The 12005-nt window shown below is 47.3% G+C and overlaps 2 protein-coding genes across 2 annotated transcripts in view; one reads left to right on the plus strand and one right to left on the minus strand.

The window, feature by feature from the left end:
• gpr27 (G protein-coupled receptor 27) overlaps window positions 1-12005 on the minus strand; it is a gene marked incomplete at both ends in the record, with an annotated part of 228038 nt that overhangs the window by 130301 nt on the left and 85732 nt on the right. The window lies entirely within an intron of this gene.
• Window positions 1723-12005, plus strand: part of foxp1b (forkhead box P1b) — a gene marked incomplete at its 5' end in the record, with an annotated part of 91536 nt that continues 81253 nt past the window's right edge. The window contains 1 exon segment of the mRNA XM_083660961.1: window positions 1723-1884. Within this exon segment, the coding sequence (XP_083517087.1) occupies window positions 1723-1884 (162 nt within the window).

Here is a 12005-nt window from a genome sequence, read left to right on the forward strand (position 1 = left end):
CCTGTCTGTCAGCCTGAGTGTGTGTGCATCTTGTTTAGATGGTCCTCTCAGGAGACTCTGGGGCCTGCACATACTATACATATTAACTCACATTGGCCCCTCCTGTTACACGCCTTAAACGCAACACCATCAATCTGCATTCAGCTCCATTTTCACCTTGTTTCATGATGAGGCCCAGTGTTTTAAGGGCATTTATTCTGCTTCATATAAATAATTAATCAGACCAGTTAATTTGCTTCTGCCCGACTTGGTCAGCTTCATTAAGCGCCCTGCAGTTGGGAGGCTGGACGCGTCGCGTGGCACCAGTGAGGCCATGGGACCAACGCACAATAGATGTAAATCATCCCACTGATTTGAGGGATACAGGCCCAGATAAGCACCAGTCTGTCACTGGCACTCATCCCCCAGAGAGACAGAGGCACTGGGTCTGTCTGGCTTCAGCAGAGGACTTAGAAGAACAGGGGTGGGCAATTTTCTTTTCCAGAGGGCCATACTGACATACATCAAACACGTGAAGGGCCACACATTGGAGATCATACCTGCCAACACCTGATTTTCACGGGAGTCTCCCTATTGTTAACCCTCTCTCCCCTTGTGATCGGTAATTTCTCGTTAATCTGCCAATATAATAGTGATACAAATCCAATGGCTGTATCAGATGAGATTTATTAACATAATTCTGCCTTTGAGTTTTTGCGGGTTATTTTGTTTTTGTTTTTCTCTGAGGACCTTGGGGGCCGGATTGAGATGGTCCAGGGGCCAGGTCCGGCCCTGGGGCCACATTTTGCCCATGTGTGACTTAGAATGTAAGAAAATAGCTCTGCCGGTCATATTTAACACTGATTTATAAAGTCATATTTTCACATAAAGTGCAAAAAGCACGCGGTGGTACTGTACATGCAATTCCACGGCCCGTGTTTGTGTGTTATCCTTGTGAGTTAGACGGAGTTATGAGAGACAACATGCTTTATCTCTGCTCACATGTGTATGTTGGTGTTAATTGAGCACCCCTGAAGGATTGCAGTGTTTTCGCTGGGCCTGTGCTTGGATGTTTCTCATGGAGATCCTCTGGCAGGCCTCACACCAGTTGCCCTGTTTCCCATTAAAAAGCCATTCTGCCGTGGTTCTTCTGGGAGCCATGCGAGTAAATATATCCATTTCCATAGAAAGTGTTTTGTTTTGGAGGTTCAGTGTTTTCTTGGGCTCCTCTGCTCTCACTCAACTCAGGTTGGGTTCCTCTCCAATGCGCGCTGGACTGGACCGGACCCCCCCGACCCCCCCTCAACCCTGCATGTTATGCCCCGTGACGGAGAACACAAACAGAACCCGAGTCCAGCTCTTTTTTTCCCCTGCAGCTCCGGTACGTGTCGTCTGCAGAGGATCTGCACCGGAAGAGAGCAAACAAAAGAGAGGAGTTCATTACTGTGCGGAGAGGCAGTGTATGAGAGCGTGTGCGCGTGTGTCTCGCCTCGTTGCGTACGCTACAAGCTAACAAACAACAAACAGGGAAGCACAAACCCGAGAGGAAAACCTGCAGTAAAAGTGAAATGCTGTGGGAAGGATATGACACATGTTTATAGTTTGGCCCCGAGTTGAAACGCAACCTCATCGCTGTGTGTTTTAACAGCTGTTTCTCTCTCTCCCTCTCTGTCTCTCTCTCTCTCTCCATCCCTCCCTCCCTCCTTTCTCTCTTTTCATGTCTTCTTCTCAGGTTTTTAAGTCATGATGCAAGAATCTGGGACGGAGGTGACAAGCAACGGCCCAGCCAATCAGAATGGAGGAGCGAGCGTGGAAGGCGGGGCCAGAGAGGGGCGACCCAAGAGCGCCACTCCGGCGTCGATGGAGGTGACTGCAGCTGACCTCCTGCACCTCCAGCAGCACCAGGTAAAGCAGTTCTCCTCTCACACCTGTCTCTCCACTGTGTTGAGCCATGTCAACAGCAGGGCCAATCCCCCCTCTTAGAGTGCACACTTAATATTTAATTAACCCCCCCCAAGTACATCCAGTACATAAACACATTATTATTATTATTTATGTATATTGAGGCGCTTTTTGAATATTTAAACAAGTGGAAGTGCTCGCTCTCTCTCCATGATTGTGTTTGGTTGCCAACATATTTATCGTAGTACGCAGCATCTGCATTCCGGTGAAATATTTATCACGGTGGTCGGACATATTTTAAGTGTGTAGGTGCCACAGGATTCCGTGGACAGTTAAGGAACCGTGACATCCAATCGGATGACAGCGTTTCCCCCCCCGGCTCGTTGTAAACACGCCTCACACTCACGACTAATGCCACACTCCGCCGGTGTCCGGCCAATGAGGCGCAGAGATGCGTGCCAGGCTTATTGTTAGTGAAGGCCTAAACATTTTCACCAGGGCAGAGTTGAGGCAAACAGACAGGCTCTTTCTGCTGCTGTCAGCGTTATACGCGTGGTGCACACCACACTGTGTTTAAGGGAACAGCATTGAAAAGATCAGTGTGTCTGTTGCTATCTGGGCCTCTCCAGCAGAACCACTGGGCCCGGTGTCAGGAGCTGTTTGGTGATGATGCCTCTCCAGCAGAACCACTGGGCCCGGTGTCAGGAGCTGTTTGGTGATGATGCCTCTCCAGCAGAACCACTGGGCCCGGTGTCAGGAGCTGTTTGGTGATGATGCACAGGCATCTCTGCTGCTGTCTGTTGTCACAGAACATCCATCAGCATTCAGCATCTGTAGGGGAGGAACAATAGGGGGACATAATAGTGCGCTGCTCTATTGTGTAGCTTCACTAGAAAATAATATGGCCTCGTGAATGATGATTACGTTTACATTATTATGATTAGTCACATGCTCTTTTAATTATTTAACCCTTTCACCCCTCCTGCTTCATTTGATTGTAGAGACAGATTACACAGTAGAGAGAGAGAATGTGAACTCATGGTGTCAGGAGTACATGGTGTGTGTGTGTGTGTGTGTGTGTGTGTGTGTGTGTGTGTGTGTGTGTGTGTGTGTGTGTGTGTGTGTGTGTGTGTGTGTGTGTGTGTGTGTGTGTGTGTGTGTGCCTGGCAGGACGCTTCAGTTAAGCCCCTTTCAGATTGGGGAAAAAAACACTAACATCCACTAATATCTGGCTTTTGTGTGAAAAGCTGCAATCTCCATTCACTCCCGGGTCACATGACTGCACTAATCCTGGCTTTTTATTGGCTCCAGCTCCGATCGGCAGCGATGTAAACATGACACGCGGGTATGAGTTGTGGTCGCTGCACTAGCGCCTCCTCTGGTGGGTCGGGACGCCTGTTTGGGGGGGAGGGGAACTGGGCAAAGTAGCGTGATCCCCCCCCCCCATGTGCTACGTCCTGCCGGTGAAACCCCTCGCTGTCGGGGGAAAAGAAGCGGCTGGCGACTGCACATGTATCAGAGGAAGCATGTGCTGGGGTATGGCTCTCCCTCTCCCCAGATCAGCAGAGGGGGTGGAGCAACAACCGGGGCAGCAGGGGGAATTGGCCAAGTACAATTGGGGAGAAAATCACAGAAAGAAAAAAACTTGCCTATCTGTCCTCCGTCACCCAGCCCCCCCAACACACACACACACACACACACACACACACACACACACACACACACACACACCGCACCCCTTTTTTTCCAACTCAAAATGAGCATGTCGTCAGTGAGAGAATCAGAGCCATACTGAATTCATTACTGCAGTAGTCACACAAAACCGTGGATAAAATTTCAATAACTGCAGGCCACAGTTGAGTAAACAGTTGCACTGAAACTTAATTCCTGTTGACTTTTCCTTCATTCTCTGCCAGGGGCGCATTCTGATTCGCTCTGCAAAGACAACAGGGGTTACAACTTTGATGACTGTGAGGCAGACGAGAGAGAGAGACAGAGAGACAGAGAGAGAGAGACAGAGAGTGGGAGAGAGAGAGACAGAGAGACAGAGAGACAGAGAGAGAGAGAGAGAGACAGAGAGAGGGAGAGGGAGAGAGACAGACAGAGAGAGAGAGAGAGAGAGAGACAGAGACAGAGAGAGAGAGACAGAGAGAGACAGAGAGACAGAGAGAGAGAGAGACAGAGACAGAGAGAGAGAGAGACAGAGAGACAGAGAGAGAGACAGAGAGAGAGAGAGACAGAGAGAGGGAGAGAGAGAGAGAGAGACAGAGAGAGAGAGAGACAGAGAGAGAGAGAGACAGAGCAGTGTCACGGATGCGCACTTGACACCAAGGAGGCAGGAAAAGAAAGCTTCCCTCTAGAATAGAGCCAGTCTGTTTTCTACTCATCCAGAAAGAACCATTACTCTCCAGGATGGGTCTTGGCATTTTTATACGCAGGAAGGGAGAAGAAGAAACTTTTCTTCTTCTTCTCTTTCATCCTTCAGTGTATCACAGTAGCATCCCCCCCGACACCCCCCCCCCCCTCCCCCCCCCCCCTCCGCAAATAGCAAGTGCTTTTCGTTTTCATGCCTTTTGAACAAATCCAGCGGTTAATTTCTACGGTTGGAGTTGAAAGGAAGGGAGGCGTATTAATTGTTGTGTGTGATAAATGGCGCGTGGTTGTGGGATGACGGACGAGATGTCTCACTCTCAGCTCCTGACACCGGGCTTTGATAGGCTACTTACCAAGGGAGGCAAGGCAGAGATGTCTCACTCTCAGCTCCTGACACCGGGCTTTGATAGGCTCCTTACCAAGGGAGGCAAGGCAGGCACAGTCTCTTTATTCTCCCATTACGCTAACCCAGGGTTTTCACTCATGCACCATGAACCATGTTAATTGTCCCCAGGGCATTAAGATCTTCGCTCAATTACTTGATAACTTTTTTTTTTTACTTTTTGTGGGCATTTCACACAGTCTTTTTCTTCTTCTTTTAAGTTGTATTTGCGGCTCGCGCTAATACGCGGCTAACCGACGCGCCGGGGCTTCTCGCGTCCTTTGTTCTTCGCAAAACATGCAAGATGCCATTAGCTCTTTAGGTGATGCAAAAATCAATCTAAAAATGTTCCTCAGACTCAAAGTGCAAATGTATTCTAGTCCCCTGAGTCAGTGGGAACAACAAACCTGCCACTGACATATCATTTATTCTTATTAGGGAACATAACTATGAAAGACAGTGCCCATTAATAAAGATGGGGGATGAAATAATTGTAATCTGTTTGATCATCTTGACTCTGACAGGGGAATTCATCTTGTAGACTAGTCAGATTTGGGGGAAGTGGACCATAAGCTTGATTTAAACATCCCTATTAGTAAGTCAAATAGTGGTTTAAGGAGGGGGAACAATCAAAAAGGTACTGTCTTCTCTCTCTAAGGTGTTATGGAAATCTAGCAGCTTTCTCTTTTCAGGAAGTGAAATTGTTATATCTCTTGTGTTGTAAACACTCAAGCACATTCAAATTCAATTGGTCGTGGAAAAATGTATTAATTTTTTATGGTTAGATTGTTTGTTTTGTGCTTTAGGGATCTTTGGCTGTTGCACATTTCTGTTGCTTTTTGGATACAGTCCATATTTTTCGAAGGCCTTTGTTCAGCCTCTGTGCACAGTTTATTTGCTTGTGCATAATAAAATATGAGTCTAGCTTTCCTTCTAACAAGAGCATCATCTTTTTCATAACAACAGACAGTGTGTGTGTGTGTGTGTGTGTTTAGCCCGTAGTCTCTCTGAGTACGTCGGCTTTTCTCTGTTTGTTATTTGTGTTGCAGAAGTTGTGGTTTTCAGTTCCTCATGAGGAAGTGAAGATAGGCGAGAAAATAAAACAAAAACGGTCCTATAAAAGTTGTATTTCTGCCTTAGCTTGTTTTGTGATTTGTGTGTTTGCGTGTGTTTGTGTGTGGGTGTGCGCGGGCGCGCGTGTGTGTGTTGCGTGCGTGTGTGTGTGTGTGTATGTGTATGTGTCTGTGTATGTGTGTATACGTGTGTGTGTGTTTTAATTGATTTTGCAACAGGAAGTTGTGCTGTGAAGAGGAGTGGCCATAGCAACAGTTGTATAAACACACAGTCACAGGGATGATGTGAGGGAGTTGTTGTCTTCAGCACATTCAAGTCCCTGCACATATTTGATATATGGTCAATTTCAGCGCTGTATTCAAAACATCTCGCGTGTTTAAGCTTGCAAGTGATTCCTTCACTGGAAATTTGGCTCGACTGATAGAACTGTAGAGTTTTAAATATTAATATCCTGTCTGTTAGGAGAGCCCTTTTAATCCATTTGGAGCCATTTCTAAAATATCAGCCTGCCTTTTTCTCTCATTGATATAAATACACCCCAACAATGACACAAAAGGGGAAAGAACTGGGATGAATTCTTCTTCTTCTTCTGCTTCTTCTTCGTCTTCGTCATCATCTCTGTCTCTCCACATCATTGGGGCATCCATAGCGTTGCGTGTACAGAGGAGAAAGAGAGTCACACACACACACACAACTGGTGGCTCCAGAAAGAGCTGAGCAGGCAGCAGAGCAGTTGCCTGTTTGCATAATGTAAGGCTTACACGGTTCCTCACCGAGGCTTGAGAAGGTGGAAATGCACTGAACTCTGCTCCACCCAGCTTCCGGGGGAGAGTGCTGGATGATAACCTGTGCTATCACATGACGGTACACACACACACACACACACACACACACACACACACACACACACACACACACACACTCACACTCACACTCACACTCACACTCACACTCACACTCACACTCACACACACACTCACACTCACACTCACACACTCAGACGGTGCAGGGGCCCACTGGTTCCTGGGGTCCGGTCAGAAGTCTGGACTAATGGTCGGACTGAGCGAGATATCAGACTGAATTGTCAACTTGTTAATGTATACTCATTTCCATCTTCAGTCTAACATTGCCTCCACTTTAACCAATTTCCTTGTGGGAAATCCCGAGGGGGATTCGATTTTCCACAACCAATCACTAGAGACCAACAATGTTTCAGCCTATAATATTAACTAATAATGAATAATATAGTAAATATAATTCATGTAATCCACTGGGGAGAATGTAAAAAAACCATCTCCCCTGTGAACAAATGCCTTCAAAGCGGAGTGCTGTTTGAATTTCAAAGTAATTGGTACTTTTAATCAATTTAGAACAGCCTCGATAGCAGCGTCTATCTCATCTATAGCGGCCGCCATTGTTGTTAGGTGGGTCTGGCGCACTTGCCAAGAGCTTGACAACGGCGTTAGTCCCGCCCCGTCGTTGCGCTGTTTATTGGCGCTGATTGGCTAATCATGAGTCCCCCTCTGCGCTCATTGGACAGATTCCCCAACATGAGAAAGCACTGTTGCATGTCCTGATGCCAGAGCAGAAGCAGCCAACCGGCTGGAGTGGGCGGATGTGAAGGTCTGGACCCAGGCAAGAGGTTAACAGCGTGGGGTCACAGAGGAGGTCAGAGAGCCTCTCACTACGTCACATGATCTCCACTAATCGCAGCTACTCCAGCGTGGAGCTGAGGGCGGGAAGGAGAGAGAGAGAGACAGAGAGAGAGAGAGAGAGAGAGAGAGAGAGAGACAGAGAGAGAGAGAGAGAGAGAGAGAGAGAGAGAGAGAGACAGAGAGACAGGGAGACATTGAGAGAGACAGAGAGAGAGAGAGAGAGAGAGCGCTACGCCTGGATTGAACTGCATACACTGTTCTGCTGTTTCACAAGGACAACGCAGCCTTATCACCGCATATTTGAATTGAAATCCCGCCAGTATCTGTGTGTGTGTGTGTGTGTGTGTGTTCGTGTGTGTGTGTGTTCGTGTGTGTGTGTGTGTTCGTGTGTGTGTGTTCCTTTTTCCTCTCTGGCAGAAGAGTTGTATATGTGTGCAGGCAGCGCTGCATATCTGACACGTGTGATAAAGGCTGCTTTTCTCTGGGTGCTTTTTGACCAGGGGGCCGTGCTGCACTATCCCCCTGAATGTGTGCTTCCTTCCTGAGGCATGCGGTCGCATGAGTGCATGCATACAGCACACACACACACACACACACACACACACACACACACACACACACACACACACACACACACACACACACACACACACACACACACACACACACACACACACACACACACACACACACGCGCGCACACACACACACACACACACACACACACACACACACACACACACACACACACACACACACACACACACACACACACACACACACACACACACACACACACACACACACACACGCGCGCACACACACACACACACACACACACGCGCGCACACACACACACACACACACACACACACACACACACACAATGCAGACCCACTGAAGGTATCTGTGTCTGCATAGCCTGGCTGTGCTGTGTCTCTGGTCCATGTGTGGAGCTCTCAGGTGTCTCCATGTATACTGTTGATATTGTCAGATGGGGCCCGGCGACGGCTCCAACTTATTGGAAAATGTGGCTGCGAGGATAACATCAGTGTTATGACACTGCATATTGCCCCGAATTGCTTTATTGGTAAAATGATAGTGCTCGTCCAATTTGAATAATTTTATGGAAACCCCTCACAGAACAGTTTAATTATGTTATCACACAACTGGCAACATCTGTCTTTATAGCGCAGCACATGACAGTTTTATTACAGGCTGGATTTCTTTGCTGGTTCTGGCAACTGATGTGTGATCTGATTAATAATCACACAGATGGAGGTGAAAATTGAACAGTAATGCGCTGGTATGTCGGAATAATTATTAAAGGGGAAAAAAATATATACAGCGTGTGTCACTGAAAAACTTCATCATTGTTTTCACTAAAGCCTCCTTCAGTTGAGCCATATTGTGTTTTCCAACCCAGTTAATTGTTGCATGTAATATTTCCCCCCCTGGAAAAAAGATCTGTTTAGTCTAGCGGCAGCTTTGCAAAGCCTTTTGTCACCCGTGTGTTTTTATTTTGTTTTGTTTTGTTAGCGAGGTTTTTGGGAGGTAAACCACGCAGCACCTCTCCATTGTCTCATGGATGCCTTCCAACACAGCCAGCCCATCAACTCATCCATTTTGTTGAGTCTGCCTCCTGCGAGCGGGGAGAGATGAAGCGCAGGTCGCATGTGTGTTTCAAATAGGCTCCACATCCTGTTTACACACCCGCCTTATGTGGCCAGTGGGTGGGGTGGGGTGGGGTGGGAGGGCTGGGGTGGGGTGGGGTGGGGTGGGTGTGGTGGGGTGTGGTGGGGTGGGAGGGGTGAGGTGGGGTGGGGGGGGGGGGGGCTGGGGGTCACAGGAGTTGTTTGACAATGAGGTCACGAGTGTGGCTCTTCACCCCCCCTCTACCCATCTCCCCCCACCCCACCCATGTCCCAACAGCTCCACATCACTTGCAGGTAGAAGGCTGCATGCTACCTTATGGCTTTCAGGTCAAATGACCACTCCCTGGAATTACACCTGTCCCATTTTAGGAATTAAAATGTTCCTCCATTTATACACTTATATCATCAAAGGTGCTTAAAGGAGAATTTCGGTTTTTTACACCACGGTCCTCATTTCCAGTTTAGAATATGATGTTTTACTCACCGAAATAGTTTTGCGTCATTCTGATGCCCAGGGAAGATTTTGAGCTCCGAGTACACTCTTCAAACAGGCTAGAACCGCTAGAACGTGAGCCCACGGGGCATTCTGCACGGCAGTGCACGCGCTCTCTAAATGACACTTTTTCTGTCAGATCACGGTTCATTATGGTTGTAAATATAATTATCTAGCTAATAGCTACAAGCTAGGCTAACAACAACACCGGAGTCAGCGTTGATCTGCCCCGGTGGGGTTACAGTGCGTATCGTCCCCCTCTGTGAAACCACTTCTTCAGAGAAACCACAGAAGGGGGAAGATACGCACTGTAACCCCACCGGGGCAGATCAACGCTGACTCCGGTGTTGTTGTTAGCCTAGCTTGTAGCTATTAGCTAGATAATTATATTTACAACCATAATGAACCGTGATCTGACAGAAAAAGTGTCATTTAGAGAGCGCGTGCACTGCCGTGCAGAATGCCCCGTGGGCTCACGTTCTAGCGGTTCTAGCCTGTTTGAAGAGTGTACTCGGAGCTCAAAATCTTCCCTGGGCATCAGAATGACGCAAAACTATTTCGGTGAGTAAAACATCATATTCTAAACTGGAAATGAGGACCGTGGTGTAAAAAACCGAAATTCTCCTTTAATGAAGACATTCTTTAAAATGTATTTTATTTGAATGTTTAATAGATTTAAAGTTATTACAAAATTAATTAAAAAAGCTGTTTTGGACTAACTCAATCACAACTGGACATGGACTTGATTGGCTTCCCTCACTAAAGATCCAATCAGGCCAGTTTGTAGTGTTTGAACTTGAAGGCCTCTACTCTGCAGGTTCACCTCGTTTGAATTAGCCGAGCTGGTATTGTCAGCCAATCAGGGTCCAGTATTGTGACTGTTCTGCCTGTAAGATCTTAATCTTCAAACTCGTGTGATAAATGCCTTTTTACCTAAACTGCGTCTACCATAGTAGCAAACCATTGTGAATAAGGTTATTCTTAGTGTGAGCCATAGTGTATTTGGTGGTAAAAACACATGAATAGTGAATAATATGGCACCTTCTAAGGTTGTACGCCTGCAGGTGGAGAGGTGAGGAAAGTGTGAAGTGGTGAAAGTTGATTCTGCAGCCCCTATATGAGGATATACATGTCCCTCTGGGGAGTGTGTGCATGAGTGACCCTCTTAAGGACCCTCTGAGGTGGGCCTGGGTGTGTGTGACGGTGACATGCGTGTTGGTACAAATGCCTCCTACATGTATGTAAATGATGCGGCTCTATGCTGGTATCATTAGGAAGAGTGAAGTAGCTCTTATTGTTGTGGCGCCCGGATGCTCTTTGATGGGCCTGTCTGAAGAGGCCAACTCTCAACTCTGAGCAGGTGTCTGCAGCAGCTGGCTGGAGACAGACAGACAGACAGACAGACAGGGAAACGCCTCTGCTCTGCCTCGCTTCAGTATGGAGACCACTCGCACTGAGGCCCCGGCTAGCCACAGGACTAATGCATCTTCAATCTTTTATTTAATATAATGCACACACAAGCTCTCCCGAACACTCTGCATCAAGACACACACACATACACACACATACACACACACATACACGCACACATCCACACGCACACGGTCCGCGTAGAGTCATTTTGCTGTGTTTAGCTGAGCAACTTGTGTGCTTAGTGGTGTAAATAAGTAACCGTTTTAACAGGGCCTCGGGAGACTGTGGTGGGGAAAGTACAGGCTCAGACATGACTGGTTTTAATAGCCATTGTCAAAACACTATTTCAACAAAAGCCCTTCTTCACCAGATTGGAATGTTTACATTGAGTTGAATAATAATGCCATTTTTAGGAGAAGCCGTTTCTTTGAGCATCGGCCAATTTGACCCAATTTATTAAGGGGAGAGATAAGGATGCACACTTCCTCCTGGGAAAACATTCAAGCACAGGGCCCATCCATTTTTAATGAGAGCTCTACTTTCAAAACTTCATGGAATTAATATGTATCAGTGAAGTCTTTTCCTGCGCAGAAAACTTCAGGGTAATTAATATTCATAGGCTGTGCTTGTTAACACCCCCAATGCTGGTGCAATGTAGATCCAATTAACATAGAATGGGCCCTAAGGAATTGGGCAGATAAGGGTTAAACGAGCCAGTGAAATTGAAACCGGGACTGTCTCCCCTTCAAACCCTGGTTTGTTTCAATAAGCCCTAATCCTGGTCTGCAGATGAAGATGCCTCTTGGATGCTCAGAAGGACAGCTACCAAGGTAGAGCTGTCACAGCTCGTCCACAGAGACTTGTGTGTGCATGCAAAGTATTTGTGTGTGTGTGTGTGTGTGTGTGTGTGTGTGTGAGAGAGAGAGAGAGAGAGAGAGAGAGCAGGTGTCGTGTGTGTGTGTTTGTGCACGCATGCATGTGTGTATGTGTGCGCACTGGCTTGTGTGTAGGTACGTATGCGTGGTGGAGGCCGTCACCTACAGAGCAGGTCTAATGTGAAAGCCCTGTAGTGAGACTGG

This window comes from Poromitra crassiceps (genome assembly GCF_964638095.1).
Source record: "Poromitra crassiceps genome assembly, chromosome: 25".
Taxonomy (NCBI): domain Eukaryota; kingdom Metazoa; phylum Chordata; class Actinopteri; order Beryciformes; family Melamphaidae; genus Poromitra; species Poromitra crassiceps.